This window comes from Crotalus tigris, unplaced genomic scaffold (assembly GCF_016545835.1).
Source record: "Crotalus tigris isolate CLP2741 ecotype Arizona unplaced genomic scaffold, ASM1654583v1 scf7180000017753.6788120, whole genome shotgun sequence".
Classification (NCBI taxonomy): Eukaryota; Metazoa; Chordata; class Lepidosauria; order Squamata; family Viperidae; genus Crotalus; species Crotalus tigris.
In genome coordinates this window covers 255,034-274,711 of record NW_024096615.1, presented here as the reverse complement: position 1 = coordinate 274,711, position 19,678 = coordinate 255,034, and the positions used below count along the sequence as shown (strand labels likewise).

The 19,678-nt window shown below is 36.6% G+C and overlaps 1 protein-coding gene across 1 annotated transcript in view; it reads right to left on the bottom strand.

Annotated features, from left to right (window-relative positions):
* Window positions 1-19,678, bottom strand: part of LOC120306773 (AF4/FMR2 family member 3-like) — a 251,296-nt gene that overhangs the window by 22,937 nt on the left and 208,681 nt on the right. Inside the window, exons 10-12 of the mRNA XM_039340579.1 lie at window positions 16,431-16,629; window positions 15,093-15,220; window positions 1,237-1,300 (exon numbers count right to left, since the gene is read on the bottom strand). Coding sequence (XP_039196513.1) covers window positions 1,237-1,300; window positions 15,093-15,220; window positions 16,431-16,629 — 391 coding nt within the window. The remainder of the gene's footprint in view (window positions 1-1,236; window positions 1,301-15,092; window positions 15,221-16,430; window positions 16,630-19,678) is intronic.

The following is a 19,678-nucleotide window of genomic DNA, read 5'->3' as shown; positions in this document are numbered from 1 at the left end:
AGCGCAGAGCTCCAGCTGGAGCCTGGCACTTATCCTGGTGCTTCCACTGAGCCGACGGCCCCGAAGAAGCGCCGATCAGCTGGAAAGTAGCACTGATCCTGGCACTTCCGCTGAGCCCTGACAGCTCTGCAGCTCCAGCCATCTCTCGCTCAGGCTTGTGCGGTACTGCCACCGGTTCAGCTTATTCCCCTCCCCCACTACCACTTTTCTGGGATGGTCACGTACCACCTGCCAGGTGCCAATGTACCACAGGTGGTACCCGTACCACTGGTTGAAAAGCCCTGCTCTAGAGCTGGAAGAAATTCTCCCATGTACATTGTACTGAATACATATTTAGCATTATTAAATCAAGGCCCACTGATATCAGGAGAAGCTTGCTGACTATACCCATTGGGGGTACCCAATGCTGTTGTTGTGTTCAAAAATGGCTAGGGAGTTTAGCAGAGGTTTCATGAATGAAAGGGGAGTGATTATTGCAAATTCCCCTTGCTCTTGCAAGTTTTCCCAAAAGCAAGATATTTTTGCAAACTTTCAAGGGGAGGAAAAGGAATACACAATTGCTTATGGCAGGGCCCCCAACCACCAACCACTATTGGGCCTTGACTGTTCAGAACTTGGCCATGGAAGTGACAAGTGAGTGCACGCGCATATGCGCGCATCTTCACTTGTGTGAGCAGCAGGCAAATGCACGACTGCATATTCCTTTTGTGCAAGCAGCAGCCGCATATGTCCATCATTCTCTCAAAAGGAGCTGCGCCTCTCCCCCTTCCCCTGTCCCTCTCCCCGACCGGACCACAAAGCCAGAAAAGTTGGGGAACTCTGGCTTATAGAACAAACTGAGGGTTTGCAAATAGTGTTCTATCCTCTTCTTGTTCAAAGAAATCAGTGTTGGATCAAACTGCTTTCTGAGAATGTTAGCTCTGGTCTGGCCTGTAGTATTTTAATCTACAAATGATCCATTATATATTTGATAATGGGGTTTGCTATACTAATGCAGTGTTACACCCATATAATATTTTTTAAAAAGAATTGGACTATCTCAAATTTTAATTTATCTAAAATGTATCTGTTAATTGATCTTGGATAATTGTTTATATGATTATATTTAAATCTGTGCTGGTAAGAGAAATGTACATGTTAGAAGGATTTAAAAATTACTATTAGTAAAGTTTTCCTAAGAAAGTTTTATTATACAGATAAATTGGAATAATGTACCAGAAATTCAAGCATTCTTACCATTGCATCCGCTTTATGCTTTTTTCTTTTAGCTTCCTGCATAAAATAATCTAAATTGTGCAGTCTAGAATGAAAGGAAAGAATAAGAATTAAGTCTGATATATATTCCTTGTATATTAAAACATTTTATTTAATGGTAATTCCAAAACAAATATGTGCTCAATATTTCATGGATTCCAAATAACAGTAAAAAAATTAGGCAAACATAATGTATCAATCAAACTATATAGAAACACCATAGACAACATATAATTAAGATGCAAAATATTTCTTTTCTGGTAAAAGTTTTTTGAATTTAAATGGGAAATGTATTCTAAAGTTTTTAAAAGTGAAAAGCCTAATTGATAGCATTGCTACATTGAAATTTAACATTTGCAGTTAAATATCTGAAAATATTTTCCTGGATTATTACAAAATGAGCTGTGGTGGCACAGTGATTAGAATGCAGTACTGCAGGCTACTTCTGTTGACTGCAGTTGCCAGATTCTCACCGTCTCAAGGTTGAAAGGTTGACTCAGCCTTCCACCCTTCCAGTAAAATGAGGACCCAGATTGTTGGGGCAACATGCTGACTCTGTAAACTGCTTAAAGAGGGCTGTAAAGCACTATGAAGCAGTATATAAGTCTAAGTGCTATTGCTGTACTCTACACAGGCTTGAAGACCACTAAAAAACAGAAGTGGTGCAGAATGCAGCAGAATTGTAGTTATGGTTGCATCTTGGTATAGCTATTGTAACTTTACCAAATGAATTGCACCAGGCTCTCAGTAAGCATTCTACATTCAATGTATTGTCATCTACACAATACATGTCTTCATAGTATAGGGCTGGGTTATCTGAGGGCTCCCTTTTCTACAATTATGCCTCAAGTTTCTTCTTTTAAACATGTTATCTAATGCAGCAGCTCCAAACTTTTTGGGCTGATTCATGGAGAAAGGTTTTTACGCGGACCGGAGGGGGCATGGTTTTATGTGCTGTCTGCATCTCGCAGATGGGGCTTTGCTTGTTTGAGCGGCCTGGTTGCTGGCATGCTGGTCCACCAATGAGGGCTTGGGACCCCTGATCTAATGGGACTCAGAAAGCATGCTTCTTTGTCACTGTACTGCCTTGTGGAATAGTAAATCCACCAAGATCCAGATGTCCCAATTCTGGTAGCTATTAGTAAGATTCTGGAAACCTCTTTTTTTCTCAAGTACTGGGCCAGGACATTAGGACAGTGAGCAAAACAATTGCATTATGTTTTGATAAAGAATGCTGGCAAACATTACAACCCACAGTTATTCAGAATAAAGGTAGTTAACTTTTACGAATGAAATATAAAATAAACGATCAATAAAGCATAAATATAATCAACATATTATTATGTTCAGCCAGTCTGCTATATGGAAAATTCTTACATTATCTACTAAAGCAAAGCAGTAATTACAACATCAACTTAAGTAAAAGGAGAAAGTAGACATTTTTAATAAGATCCACATAACATCCTAAAGGATAAAAATATAATTCAGATGGAGGTAAGCTCTGCTGGTGGGTTGAATGCTAATCGATTATATTTAAGGAAATAATCAAGTTTAACCAAAATATACTTTAAAAATATAATCTGTACAATGCCATAGATTTTCTTGATGTCCAAGACAACCCATGCTGAATCTAATGTATTTGTGTATCAATAATAATTTGCTAATAATTTAGAATTTGATGCTTGATGTCCTTTAATGAAACCAGATTGAATGAACAAAGGTTGTTGTCCTTGAGCCAAAGCAATTCACAAAGTCTTAGCATTCATATTTAAAATTTAAAGATACATTGTACAAGACATTTAGTTATGGGTGTTATGTTTAGCTTATATGCAGCTGTATCATTCATCTCTATTGTATTTGTTTCTGTTTCATATTGCTACTCTATCATTCATCTCTATTGTTCCTGTCATGCATTTCCTGTTCCTGTAGTTGTATTCTCTCTCTCTAAGAATGATGGCTTTTGTACAGTGAGGCCTTGTATTTACTGACTCCACATGAAACATGGTGTCAGAAGCATCTGAATCTGCGCTGTCTCCACACATTTGATGCATGCCAGTTAGTACTTGCGACCCTTTCCTGGAAGCTGAGCATTTGAAGTCAGGAAACCAGCATCATGACAGCTACTAACAGCATTCCACTGCCTGAGGCAATGAGAGTGAGTGGAGATTGCAGCAGTAACTGGGCCAAGAGTTTGAGGATTATTCCCTAGCCACAGGCTTAGATGACAAACCAGCAGCAGTGCAGGCAGCCACACTGAGATGGCTGATGGGTAGTGAATGCCTCCATGTTTACAAAAATTTTTCAGACCTTCTAAAAATGTCATATATGAGAGATATATATTTGGCAGCTGTAAGCAAGAAGAAGATGAAGCAATAGACAGTTTTGTCACATGGCTAAGAGAAAAAGCTGCAAGCTGTGATTATGGCTCTCTGAGAGACAAACCTATTTGTGAAAAAATAGTTCTGGGTATCACTATTGAAAACACACACCACACACACCACCGCCTTTTGAGGGAACATGATTTAAGCTTACAAGCTGCAATTGAGATATGTCGTACCATAGAACTTGCAGACAAATGGCTGAGAGCCTTGGAGGAGGATAAACAGACTGGCAGTGTCAATGCAGCCTACAAACAACAGCTAAGCATGAAGAACCACCAGCACAAGCGCCAGCACAAAATTCGTCTACACAATTCACCTGGGAGCAACCTAATATCATGCAAGTACTGTGGCAGTGTGCATGTACGAGAGAAAGAGCAGTGCCCTGCATATGGAAAACCTGCAGAGCATGTGGGGACCAAATCATTTTACACGAGTGTGTCTTTCAAGTAAAATGAAAGCGAGGAAGCTGCACACAACTGAGCAAATATCAGATCCTGAGGATGCACACTTGTTTACCACCAATGTGGTTTACACAAAAGAATGCATTGGTGCGGTAAACTCTAAAGGCAAAAAATGGTTTGTAAATCTCAGATTAAACAATATATTCCAACCCTGCCAGCTGGACTCAGGTGCAACATGTGATGTAATGAGTTTAAAGGACAATATGAAACTGGCACCTGAGATACCTCTTCAGCCTATAGCACCAAACTGAAGTTATATTCAAGAGAAGTAATGGAATTATTGGGACTTTTCCAAACAGAATGCAGCATACGTGGGATATCACAAACTTGAATTTGAGATTGTAGAAGCCGATCAGAAACCACTATTGTCTGGATCAACATGTGAGCGTCTGGGTTTGATGCAGTTCACCATTCCGGCTGAGTTACACAATTTTGAGATTCACCCCTCACGTCCTTGGCAGATCATCAGTATAGATTTGTTCAATTATCCAGGAAAAGAGTACCTGATACTAGTTGATCATTATTCAGACTTTTGGGAAATTGAACTTCTTCCTGACTTGTCCACTGAAACTACCATTAAGAGATGCAAGGCTCAGTTTGCACATCATGGCTAACCAGATAAAGTGATCTCTGATAACGGCCCTCAGTTTGCAAACCTGCAATTTAGGATATTTGCCATTATGTGGGAGTTTGAGCATGTGACTTCCTCACCACGTCATCCACAAGCTAATGGCAAAGCTGAATCAGCTGTGAAGATTGTTAAGAATTTATGCAAGAAAGCGCAAAGTGATGGTAAAGATACATGGAAGGCCATTCTACATTGGAGAAATACTCCAACTGAGGGCATGGACAGTAGTCCAGCACAGAGACTGATATCAAGGAGACTAAAAACCTCCTTAAATAAGCTGCTTGAGCCCTCTGTGATACAAGGTGTCCCAGAAAAGTTATGGCTTAAGAGACAAGTATTCAAGGCAGAATATGACAAATCAGCCAAAGATTTGCCAGAATTGAATATTGGGGAATGAGTCCGTATGAAACCGCTGCCTGGAGATTGAACAGGTCATTGGAAAATGGGTATCTGTTTACAACAAGTGGCACCACGCTCCTATCTAGTGGACATTGATGGAACTCTCTATCATCACAATTGTATGGATCTGCGTGTGGCTGAGCAGCCTGACTCTCTATATCCAGTGGTCAAGCTCGACACACCTGGTATTACTGGGCCACACTTATCCACTGGCAATAGGAAATACACTGATGTCACAGACCAATGCTAATAACAGTCCTGAGCGAGCTGGATGTCTGGTTTGGCGTTCGATGAGATGGGTGGAAGAAGCTGGGGCTCCGGCTTCTTAGCCCGATTTCATTCTGCCCGGTGATCCCAAGGGGCCAGAAAGTTGCTCTGGAGGGGCAACGAAGAAGGAGGGATGCTTCAGGAGTCCAGACCAGATGGCGGTCAGTCCAGACGGACTGAAGAAATCCTCTAAAAGGACAGAGGAAAGGCTGCCTGGTAAGCCCAGGCAGCCCAAGTCGTTGCCAGCCAGAAGAAAAGTGAGGAGCCACGGTGAGGAGCCAGCATGCTGAAACTGGGTGAGCCTGCTCTTTTTTCCTTTCCTTTTGGACTTAAAAATATTGATCTCCTGATTGGGAAGAGCTATAAAGTAAACAACCCAGAAGGACTAGGGGAGAAGAGAGTTAAAGGTGGTGAGCAACTACAGAAGGGGGAAGGGTTTTAAGGAATATTAAAAAAACTCTTAAAAACTGAACTTAGACTGACTTAAAGAAAGACTACTTAACCTACAAGATGTGGGAACAATTTTTTTAGGTATAATTCCAAGGGTAAATAACCATAAAGAACTTTAAAAGAAAAACTTTGTAATAATCTTTTAAAACCGGATATTGACAAAACAGTGTACGAGGATATCTAGTGGTGAAAGAAGATACAATAACACTAAATAATAAAAGAATCTGAAAGTGTTTGACCTTGAAGCAACACCTGGTGTAAACAAAATGTCTTTGTGTGAGTTTACAAGTGAAAAGACTTTCTGCAATCATATTTGTTGACACTGGATATAACCAAAACAGGAATTTCTTGGAGACAGGCTTGACTGGAGGATTTGGATTTGGCCTAAAGTAGTTGGCTCATTTGTTTTGGTTGGACTTTAGCCTAAGATAGTTGGCTTTTCCCCCTTTTTTTCTTTTTGCTTGTTTTATTTTTTTCTCTCTCCTTGAGATATTGGATTTAGCCTAAAGTAATTGGCTCATTTTACGGTTTGGATTTTAGCTTAAGATAGTTGGCTGGAAAAATGAGTACATCAAACCTCACCAGACTCTTGAAAAAGACTTCCTCTGCAACTTCTGTTGGAACACCTAGCCCACTAACCCAGGGATCTATTGAAACAATGTTGTAGCATGGGAAAATAAGAACTGCTCAAAATGAAATGCAAACTACATTAAAATTGATTCAAGAATCAATGCAAAAAAATCATGAAGAGACAAAAAGTAACTTTGATAAATTAAATGAACAAATATTGGACATAAAGACACAATTTGAAGTCCACCATCAAATGATTGTCAAAAATGAACAAAGAATTCAGAAAATGGAAAATAAATCAGATGATATTGACAAAAAAAATGGAAATACTAATGCAAGAAAATGAAAAATTAGAACAAGCAAACCAAAATCTAGAAGGAGCAGTGGCGATCTTAGAAATAGAGAAAGCAGAACACTACTTAAGATTTCAAAATATTCCTGAAGACAGAGAAGAAAATAAAGCAGTTGTGATTATTGATCTCAGGGCAGAGGCTTTGAAAGCAGACAGAGATGCAAATGGAGATAGATGAAATATTTCGAACGAATTCAAGCTACGTAAGGAAATACAAACTACCCAGAGAAATGCATGTGAGATTTATAACGAAAACAACAAGAGATGAAATACTGAGAAAAGTTAGAGATGAGCCATTACAATACAAAAATAAAGAAATTGTGATTTTAAAGCAGATACCCAACAGAGTAAGAGAAACTTGAAGACAATATTGTTTCTTAACTGATTGCAAAAGGCATAAATTTCAGATGGTTGATGCCAGAAGAGATTTTAATCAACTGGAATAATACAAGATACCGATTGGATTCAGTTTGGAAAGTAGAAGACTTTGATGAAAGAAACCAAGCATTCTTAAATAAAGGAGTGCAACATTGACAAGAGGAGAGAAAAGATCAGAAACAAATAGAAGAAGCAAATGAAGAAGCAATGATACAAACAGGAAAACAGAAAGAGAAATCTGATCAAGAGAGTGAAGGAATTGCCAGAGAACAGAGGATCACAAGATCGACTAGACCTAAATATAAGTAACTGAAATGGAGAAAGAAAATGGATTTTTTTCAGTGAATATAAATGGACTAAACTCCCCATCAAAAAGAAACAATTTTTTTAGAAAACTACAGAAATTAAATATAGATATAATTTGTTTGCAAGAGACACATATAAAAAAACAACATTATAAACTGTTGGAATACCCCAAAATTGGGAAATTTTATCATGCATCAGCGCAACAGAAAAAAGAGGTGTTGCTGTATATATTAAAGAGGCAATAGATTCTAAAATGATTTACTCAGATGAAGATGGAAGAATTGTGATGGTAGAAATATATTTACATCAAAACCAAACATTGTTAGTAGTAATCTACGCACCAAATAATAACCAGGAAGAATTCTATCAAAATCTCCATAGAAAAATAATAGAAATGGAGTACCAAAATATTTGTTTAGTAGGAGACTTTAACGCAATAGTGGGGGGACATTAGACTATAAAAGTAGTAAAACAGGAAAAACTGGCAGAAGAAGATTACCTAAGACCTTTTTTAATATGATAGAAGAAATTGGAGTACATGATGTTTGGAAGCAAATTAATCCAGGAAAATTATAATATACATTTTATTCAAACAGTCAAAAATCCTGGTCCAGAATCGATATGATCTGGATAACATCTGAACTGAGGATAAATATGCAGGAAATTGAGATAGAACCAGGTACATGGCAGACCATAACCCTTTAAAAGTGATGTTGAGTGGAATACAAAAAAAATTAAGATGGACTTTGAACCAATCTATATTAAAAGAAAGAGAATTTATAGAACTACCAAAAAAAAAAGAAATGGAGTTTTTCTTCAAAGAAAACAAAAAAGAAGATACAACATTACAAAATGTATGGAACACAGCCAAAGCATACTTTAGAGGTATAGCTATAACATACATGGCAAAACAAACAAACCAACTGAAAAGACAGCAGTATGTACTATTAAAAGAAAAATTTGGAAAACTAGAATCAGAACTGCAAATGAATCCGCAAAAGAAGATTCTAAAAAGAGAAATGGAAACAATTAAACACAAACTAAATCTGTTGGCACAACAAATAAAAAGAGCAAAACAATTTTTGGGGGGAAAATGCAAATAAACCAGGTAGATGGTTAGCTTATAAACTTAATAATAAGGATAAGGATGATGATGATGATGATGATAATAATAATAATAAAGTTGGAAGGGACCTTGGAGGTCATCTAGTCCAACCCTCTGCTCAGGCAGGAAACCCTATACCATTTCAGACATATGGCTGTCCAGTCTCAAAAACTTCCAGGGTTGGAGCATTCATCGCTTCTGGAGGCAAGTTGTTCCACTGGTTAATTGTTCTAACTGTCAGGAAGTTTCTCCTTAGTTCTAGGTCAGTGGTTCTCAACCTGTGGGTCAGGACCCCATTTGGGGTTGAACGACCATTTCACGAGGGTCGCCAAACAAGGCTGTCCGCCATTTTTTCCCCCTTTGGCCACGCCCCTGGCACCCGGTGATGTATAAGTGGTTGGGGGTCACCACAACATGGGGAACTGTATTATGGGGTGGTGGCATTAAAAAGGTTGAGAACCACTGTTCTAGGTTGCTTCTCTCCTTGATTAGTTTCCATCCGTGCTTCTTGTCCTACCTTCAGGTGCTTTGGAGAATAGCTTGACTCCCTCTTCTTTGTGGCAGCCCCTGAGATATTGGAAAACTGCTATCATGTTCCCCCTCGTCCTTCTCTTCATTAAACTAGACATACCCAATTCCAGCAACCATTCCTTGTATGTTTTAGCCTCCAGGCCTCTAATCATCTTTGTTGCTCTTCTCTGTACTCTTTCTAGAGTTTCAACATCTTTTTTACATCGTGGTGACCAAAACTGGATGCAGTATTCCAAGTGTGGCCTTACCAAGGCATTGTAAAGTGGTATTAATACTTCACGTGATCTTGATTCTATCCCTCTGTTAATTCAGCCTAACACTGTGTTGGTTTTTTTGGCAGCTGCAGCACACTGCTGGCTCATATCTAAGTGATTGTCCACTAGGACTCCAAGATCCCTCTCACAGTTGCTACTATTGAGCAAGGTACCACCTATACTATATCTGTACATTTGTTTTTTCTTGCCTAAATGTAGAATTTTACTTTTTTTCACCGTTGAATTTTATTTTGTTAGGTAGTGCCCAGTGTTCCAGTTTGTTCAGATCCTCCTGTATTTTAAGCATATCTTCTGGAGTGTTGGCTATTCCTGCCAGCTTGTCATCTGCAAATTTGATGAGTTCCCCATCTATCCCCTTGTCCAAATTGTTGATGAAGATGTTGAAGAGCACTGGGCCCAGAACAGAGCTCTGGGGTACCCCACTACACACTTCCCTCCATGTACATGCGGTTCCATTGAGGACCACATGCTGAGTACGGCCGGTCAGCCAGCTACGAATCCATCTGGTGGCGATGCTGTCTAACCCACATTTTTCTATCTTATCAAGTAGTAGGTTGTGATCTACTTTATCAAATGCCTTACTGAAGTCCAAGTAAATTATATCCACAGCATTCCTCTGGTCCACTAATTTTGTCACTTGGTCAAAGAATGCAATAAGATTTGTCCGGCATGATCTGTTTTTAACAAACCCATGTTGGCTTTTAGTTATGACTTTGTTTGCCTCTAGGTGTTCGCTGATATCTTTTCCAGAATCTTCCCAGGTATTGAGGTCAGGCTGATAGGTCTGTAATTTTCTGGATCCATTTTTTTCCTTTTTTGAAGATGGGAACTACATCAGCTCTTTTCCAGTCCTCTGGTAGTTCCCCAATGTTCCAGGATCTTTGAAAAATATAGTTCAGTGGTTCTGAGATCACATCTGCCAGTTCCTTGAGAAAGTTGGGGTGTAATCCATCTGGTCCTAGTGATTTGAACACGTCTAGGCTGGATAGGTGCTCACTTACCATTTTTTTGCCTATCTTAACTTGTGTTTCTAATCTATTTTTTATGGTACTGTTTTTGATAGGTTGGACTATTTTTTCCCTTTGTATAAAGAAAATGATAAATAATTTAGTAAATGAAAAAGGTTGCCTACAATTTAAAAATGAAGAAATAAAAAAGATAATTAAAGAATATTACAAGAAAATGTAAGACATAGAAGAAATTTCAAGAGAAAGAATGATCCAATATTTGGAAGAAAATAACCTTCCAAAAATTTCAGAAACCTGTAAGATTATGCTAGAGGAAAAAATAACAATGATAGAAATAACAGAGGTCATAAGAAGACAAAAAAACAAGAAAACGCCAGGGCCAGATGGACTACCGGCGGAGTTATATAAAGCTTTACAAGATATACTAAATGAACCACTGAAAGACGTTTGCAATGAACTTTTATTGGAGGCTAAACTCCCAAATACATGGATAGAAGCAAATATTACCTTAATACCAAAAGAATACTCAGATTTGACACAGATAAAAAATTATAGACCGATATCGTTACTAAATGTGGATTATAAAATTTTTACTTCAATAATGGCAGAGAGTGTGAAAAGATACTTAACTGAATTCATACATTCAGACCAAAATGGTTTTTTGCCAAAGAGACAAATTAAAAACAATTTAAGAGTGATATGATGTATTAGACTATTATGAATTACACCCAGGGAAACAACTGGCACTAATATTTCTAGATGCCCAAAAGGCATTTGATAATGTTTCCTGGTAATTTATGATTCAGCAATTACAAATAATGGACTTTGGACAGAACTTTACAAACATGATAAAAACAATAGACCAGGGCTTATCAACCAGTAGTACGGGTACCACCTGTGGTACATTGGCACCTGGCAGGTGGTACGCAACCATCCTAGAAAAGTGGCAGCAGGAGAGGGGAATGAGCTGAACCTGTGGCAGCATCGCACAAGCCTGAGCGAGAGATGGCTGGAGCTGCAGGGCTGTCAGGACTCAGCGGAAGCGCCAGGATTAGTATCGCTTTCGAGATGATCGCCGCTTCTTCGAGGCTGTCAGGGCTCAGCGGAAGTGCCAGGATCAGCGCCAGGCTCCAGCTGGAGCTTGGCGCTGATCCTGATGCTTCTGCTGAGCCCTGAAGAAGCACCAATCAGCTGGAAAGTGGCACTGATCCTGGTGCTTCTGCTGAGCTCAGAAGAAGCACCAATCAGCTGGAAAGTGGCACTGATCCTGGTGCTTTTGCTGAGCCGAGAAGAAGCGCCAATCAGCTGGAATGTTGCAGCATCTCCAGGGTCTTGTGATTTACATTCAGATGCTTGGCAACTGATTCATATTTATGATGGTCACAGTGTCCCAGAGTCATGTGAAGTGGCCAAAACCTGCTGCAATCACCCAGCAGATGGGGGGAATAAAAACCAAATACCCCCCCACCCCCCCCTGCCAATCCTCAACAGAAATGCTCACAACAATGAAAACCTCAGACAGGAGGAAGAGTGCCGCCGGGTGGGCATGCAGGTGTCTTGCTCAGCTGTGGCTTGGGGGGCACTTTTTTCAGTGCCATTGTAACTTCAAAGAGTCACTAAGCGAACTGTTGTAAGTCGAGGACTACCTGTACTTTATCACTTTTTTCCTTTTTTGGGGGGGTCATCAAGTGTTTGATACCTTGCTAGGTGACTGGTGGTACTCGGATGTTGCCATATCCTAAGAGTGGTACAATAGGTGAAAAGGTTGAAAAGCCCTACAATAGGCAATAGACAAACAGCGAAAGTGATTGTGAATGGAAACTATACTGAGAACTTTGAGATAAGAAAAAGTACTAGGCAAGGATGCCCATTATCTCCATTGTTATTTATTTTTACTCTGGAAGTTTTAAATAAAGATATTAGACAAGATATAGAAATTAAAGGGCTAGAAATAAAAGGTGAAACATATAAATTACAAGCATTTGCTGATGATTTGGTATTTATTTTAGAAGAACCTTTGGAGATTATTCCTAAACTATTGGAAAAGATAGAACAATGGGGAGAAATGGCAGGACTGAAAATAAACAGAAAAAAACAAAGTAATAGTTAAAAACCTTACAGATAAACAAAAAAAAACAAATGTTGAAAAAAACAGAATTGCAGATAGTTAAAAAGGTCAAATATCTGGGAATAAATTTAACAGCAAGATGTTCAATGATAAAAGAAGATAATTACACAAAACTATTGAATCAAATAAAACTGGATCTGGAAAAATGGAAAAGCTTGCAATTGTCAATACTAGGAAGAATTGCTACAGTGAAAATGAACATACTACCAAAAATCTTATTCTTATTTCAAACAATACCTATAAAATTTGAGAAAAAATTATTTGAAGACTTAAATTCACTAATTTTGAAATTTATTTGGCAAGGAAAGAAAGCTAGAATTAAGATGAAAATGTCACAAGATACCAAGGAAAATGGAGGACTTGGTCTACTGGAGTCGGTTTTATATTATCAAGCATCTGTATTAACATGAGTAAAAGAATGGATAACTCTTAGAAATAAAAGGCTGTTATATCTGGAGGGGCATGATTTACAACTGGGGTGGCACGCTGTTTTATGGTACGGGAAAAATAAAGTTCATAAATATTTCCAAAATCATTATATAAGAAATGCATTATTAACAACATGGAAAAAAATAAAATGTAAAATATATTTGAAAATTCCAGGGTGGTTGTCAACAATGGAAGCATTTGTACACCCAAATTTAGTGAACTTTGAAAAAATCTGGACATATAGAGATATTCTAAACAGAGTTTCCTTCAATTTAAAATCTAAACAAGAAATGGAAAATCAGGGTATCAATCTATCTAGGTGGGCACATTTACAAATGCAAGTTAGATATGATAAAGATGTTAAACTGTATGGATTTTACAAGGAACAAACTGTTTGATAAGACACTGTTAACTTCTGATGAGAAACTAATTAAGAAAATGTATAATTTTCTATTAACTTTGAAAACGGAAAGTGAACAAGTTAAAGAAACAATGATAAGATGGGCAAAAAAATTTGGATATAACATAGAATTAGAAAAATGGCAAAATTTATGGGAAAGAAATTACAAACTGACAATGTCAATTTCTTACAAAGAAAACTTATATAAAATGTTCTATAGATGGCACTTGCCACCAACAAGATTAGCAAAAATGTTTAAAAACATGTCAGATAGATGCTGGAAATGTAAATATAAGTCAGGCACGTATTATCATGTTTGGTGGACATGTGACAAAGTAAAGAGTTATTGGAAAAAGATACATACCTGGCTAGAAAAAATGTTGGGAAAACATGTAGATTTTAACCCTGAACTTTTTTTATTAGGTATAATGCCAGAAAAGACTAATAAACAAAGCTTATATTTGATTTTGCATGTCATAACAGTGGCAAGAATTATATTTGCGCAATACTGGAAAAATGAAGGAATACCATCAGATGAAGAAATAATCAAAAAAATACTAGAATGTGCAGAGATGGACAGACTGACTATGAGACTGAAAGAAAAAGAAGAAACGGAATATTATCAAACTTGGGACTTATTTTATCAATGGCTAGAGGAAAGAATAAAAGATTAGGATTAGATTAAATATGTATTAGTGAATGTAAACTCAAACAGCACGTTGTCTGAAAAATTATTACTGAATGTATGGAAAAAAAACTAATAGAAACTTTTACAAAAAAAAAAAAAAAACAGTCCTGAGTGAGCCAGTATACTTGACAGCAATCAAAGGCAGAATATCCCAGTAAGTGGTGAGAAGAGCCCAGCAACCTCAGCGAGGTTGGAGAAATTCTTAGTACAAAGAGGGCCAGTCTTCACCCATAGTGGCAGACATTCGCAACCACTCAACAAACTCAGCCTATAGGAAGTGTTGTGACTGGGTCTCATCCAAAATTTCATAATGTTGTTTGCTTAACATGAAAAGGGGAAGATTTTATGGGTGTTATGTTTACCTTATATGCAGCCCTATCATTCATCTCTATTATATTTGTTTCTTGTGTCATATTGCTATTCTATGATTTATCACTACTGTTCCTGTGATGCATTTCCTGTTCCTGTAGTTGTATTCCCTCTCTAAGAAAGATAGCTTTTGCACAGTGAGGCCCTGTATTGTATTTACTGACTCCACATGAAACATTTACCTGATTTCTAAAATTATAGTTACAAAAGAATTGCTAAGGGAAGGGGGAAAATTTCCTCTATAGACCATCTTTATAGACTTCCAACAATGTGGGAGCAAAAAAAAGAGAATAAAATAAAATACCTTATAGGAAAACCAAACCTAATCTCAGTAATTTAACTGTAGCAAAGATTTCTTATAGAGACAAAGATGCACTTGTAAATTGTTTGACCTGTTTACTCAACTGCAAAAAATGTTTAAATGCCATTTAAATATTTTTCTCCAATACTGTTTTTAAAATAATTATTTGCAATGGTTATAATGATTCTAGAACTGATGATGTCATTAAAACAATGTTAAATCTGTAAATAAATGTACACACACAGACAGACACACAGAGACACACAGCATTTCTGACAAGCATGGAAGACAATTCTATTGGTACATTTGAAGTTCACGTATATCCATTTTTATGTGCACTGCCTTGAGCATTTTATTTTAGGCTGGAAGCAGAGAAAGAAAGAAAAAGAAGGAAGGAAGGAAGGAAGGAAGGAAGGAAGGAAACATTTCTGCAGAAGAAACAATTGACTTACCCATCATTAACTATGAGTTTTGATTTCCTACAGGTTTTGGGCACAGTCAATATAGATGACCATGGTTCTTTTTGGCACTGTGTCTTGTTGCAGAACAGAGTATTTTCTGAATTGATATAGATGGCTTTCTGAACAAACAGTAAAATTAATAATCAGGAACTAATCATGAATCCAGCCATCAAAACTAACTGTAAACAAGTTTAGAAGTATTATTACATTACATTGCCAGGGCAGTATTTTTTTATAAATGCAAACAATTACAGTTCAGAACAACAACAAAAACTCACAGCATTTCAGTATGGATATTTTTATTTATTCATAAATCTTCCAATTGTATGTTGAGAAAATAAAGAACCAAATCTATTTGCAGATCTTTCTCCTATATATATCTGTTTCTTACTCAGAGAATACTTTCAGTGAAATCCTATGCTACATACATCTATCAAAAAAAGTGTACCTGAATTCAGTAAAATTTTCTTCTAGATAATACATGCATAAGATGACAATCTGAGCATAATCTTATGAATTTTGGGATACAATTCTATGCAAGATTACAAAGAAGTTTAAGTTTTATTGAACTCAGAGAAGAATAGGATTAATCAGTGAAATATGTGTGGCTTTACAAAATGAGACTTCAATGTAAACATACCCCCATTTGTATATTCTCTACAAGGGTTGAACTACCATTCTTCTATTTTCTAAACTTCATTGTAGATGAAGGGAGCTGAGTTCCACCAGTTAGAGGGTATCAGTTTAGGAAGAGTTCATGGACATATATCTATAAACAATCCTTGTAACCAAGTGACAAGATCAGTCCTATCATTATTTAAAATAGGGCAAGTTCAATATACTGTGTATTTTTCCATATTTAATCAGCCCTCCAAGTTCTAAATTAGGAAAACAGTATTAAACTAAATACCTCTGAAGATACTTTACAAATAAAGGGTTTTTTAAATGTACAGTAGAAGTATAAATCTAATATTAGAAGAGAATGTTTATCAAAAGACAGAGAAAGTGATAGCAAGGAAATACATATTACATTGCCTCAGACAAATTTTCACAAAATCAGTTTTCAATGAACTCTTCTCCAGTTCAGATAGTTGGGATGTCAGTAGAATCAAAAGTTTTCTCACCTGATACTCAAATTCTAAAGGGGGTGGGATGCCAAGAAAGACTTTACAATCTAAATCAGGGGTGGGGGAATGACCTCTGGATTTCACTCCCAGAATTCCTGAGCTAGCCATAGTTCCCCATCCCTGATCTAAATGGATAGGGCTATAAATGAACAAAATGGATTTTTAAACATGTTACTTTAAATACACTGTGATCAGAACTTACACTGAAATCTCCAGGATGTAGATATGATCTAATCTCATTCTTGTGTTTTCTTCTTGAGCTTGTGGAAGACGAAGGGTTGCTACCATTTGTCTTGCTAGAAGTTAAATCATCATTACAGAAATTATACTTTGATGCATCAGAGAAGGGAGAACTAGATGACTGAAGCACTTTCTCATTTTTATTTATTGATGTTGCCAAACTACAAATGGAAATTATAGTAATGGACAGTCAAAACCCTCAAAATGAGGAACATATATTTTTATATTATGATCATTATCAGCTTTAGAATAATTTCATGATGAACTTGGTTAATTATTTTTTTTCTGGAAACAGGTTTTAGCATGAGTACCAAAAGTACAATCTTCAAATATATGGTTAATGTATAATAAAAATACTTATATAGAAATGAAGACTTGCTTTAAAGATTGGTTGGAAAATAAGATGTGGCTTTTAAAAATAAATTTAAGTCGTGGAGCACTGTTTTACAGTTACAAGTGACATTTTATAAAATCACATGGACTAAACAGAAAATATATGTTTACAGAATTTCTCTGCATTTGGTAAACTCAGCACTTAAATAACAATAACTTGAAGAGCTGTGATGGCATAGTGGTTAGAATGCAGTATTGCAAGCTAATTTTGTTGACTGTCTGCAGTTCGATTTTCACTGGCTCAAGGTTGACTCAGTATTTTATCCTTGAGGTTGGTAAAATGAGGACCTAGATTGTTGGGGACAATATGCTGACTCTGTAAACTGCTTAGAAGGGCTGTAAAGCATTATGAAGCGGTATATAAGTCTAAGTGCTATGCTATTGCTATTAATACAGAACCCGAGGAGACAGAAATATATAATAACCTACTTAACATAGACAACAAAAAAAATAAACCAAATCTTCTAATGCCAAATCTGAACTGCAAAAATCTGGATGCCCATGGGATAGAACCAAAGAGATTTTTTTATATTTCTTTGCTATATGTGAATTCTTCTAGTCCAGATCTGATAGTCCTAGTTCTAAGTATTAGGACCATTTTAGGGCAATCTGCAGCCCCTGAGCCCAAATAATCTTCTCAATACATTCCTGTTACAAATTATCTGCTTGTATCTGGCTCTTGCACAGATGATATCTTAAAACAATGTTATTAGGATGCAAGACTTCCGTGAGAGAGGTGGACTCAAGGTACCGAATTTGAAATTATATTATGATGCGGTGGTTTTAACACTAATTAGTGACTGGGTAAATTTGACAAATCTTGAGATACTCCATCTAGAGGGATGGGACTTACTTTATGGGTGGCATGCCTATTTAATATTCAATAAAAAAAGTGGATTGGGCTTTTAAATCTCACATTATAAGAATTTCTTTACTTAGGATTTGGAGAAAATATTATAAAAGTGATTTTAAAGTACCATTATGGGCTATACCCTGGCATGCGATAGAGGGAATAAAAAGAGGTGTTAAAATGGACATGGTGTCTTATAGACAGCTACTCAGATGGGATGGACAAAATTGGCAATTAAAATTACGGGAGGAGCTAGCACAAGAAAATATTATTTATTCTTGGTTTCAATATAGGCAATTAGCAGATAGATGGAAGGTGGATTGTAAGGTGGGCTTTCTTAGAGAAGATGAAAATCTTATTAAGCAAGTGAAGGATCAAAGACAAGCCCATATTAAGAGAATTTATGGGGTGCTAGTCGAATTGGACTCAGAAACGGAATTAATTAAAGATTGTATGATTAGATGGGCCCAAAACTTTGGTGAACCAGTCCCATTGGATACATGGGAAACCATTTGGGTAAGAAATGTCAAATTTACACAGGCACAGAATTTAAGGGAGAATTTTTATAAAATGTTTTATAGATGGCACCTTGACCCACAAAAAATGTCTTTCATGTACCCGGACTTACAGCCTAAATGTTGGAGATGTGGTTGCTTGGATGCCACCTATTACCACATTTGGTGGTCGTGCAGAGAGATAAAAGCATTTTGGATTAAGATATGGTGGAATATTCAGAGAATTTTCAGAAGGAGGGTAAAATTTACTCCGCAGTTATTTTTGTTGGGTATAGTTACTGATTGTGATACAAAGGAGGTTATATTGATGTTAAATTTGATTACAGCCGCAAGGCTGTTAGTAGGACAATATTGGAAGAAGGAATCCTTGCCTACACTGCAGGAATGGTTTTTCAAAGTGTCTTATCTGGCGGAAATGGCAAAGATTTCGGCTTTTTTAAAGGAACAAACGCAAGAGAAATTTCTTGCTGTTTGGGATAAATGGATAGAATTTATACAATTTAAATTGGATATAAAAAAATATCATATTGCTTTTTCATAATTTTTATTTATATATATATATATTTCAGTCTTAATTTTTTTTTCTTTTTTATATATAATTTTTTTTAATTCCTTTTTAATTAAGCCTATATTCTGCTCTGGGAAGCTCAGGGGGGGGAAGGGGGGTGTTTTGGGGGGGATGGGGAAGGGGATGTTATGTTTAGTTTTTTGTATATGTTGTTTTTTGTTTTTGAATCGTTGTATTTTTTTTCTGTTTTTTTGTAAAATTTATAAAAATTTTCAATAAAAAAAACAATGTTATTAGGTTTAAAGAACAAAATTCAATATATAAAGTGGTGTACAGATACAGTAGAAAGAAGGGTGGGATTGCAAGGACAAAAAAGTATAGAGAAGTCTAGGGAATAAGGTTGATGTAAACTAAATTCAGTTATATTGCCTTTTCTTTAATTTGTGTTATTTATTTCTTTGGCTATTTTTTTAATTCCTTTTTTGTGCTTTGCTTAATGTTGTTTAGACTGAAAGGGAAGAGCAAGATCAGTATGTATAAAGTAATGACAAATAATTTATGTAAAAAGCAAATAATAGTCCAAGATAGTGGCTAAATAATTCACTTATACTTATTTTTAATGTTGGTTATGGCTTTTCTTTATGATTTTTTATAATTGTTTCAGACAATTTTGCAGACAGCAAACTTTAGACTACAGTACATCGCCTTCATTGTCATAATATCCATTAAGCATACTTTACATTTCCCAAGAAAATATTTCTGTCACTATTACATTTTATTTGTAAGCCACTCAAATTACATTTTTTAACTGGGATCTCTTGCTAGTCCATCAATTGAGTTAGCTAGTGCAATTAGGACTGAGGCTATGCAGAAACACAGCTGAGCTAGCTATTCCCTGATGGCTGTGATTTCACATGTAATACTAAACACAATTACTTTATCTC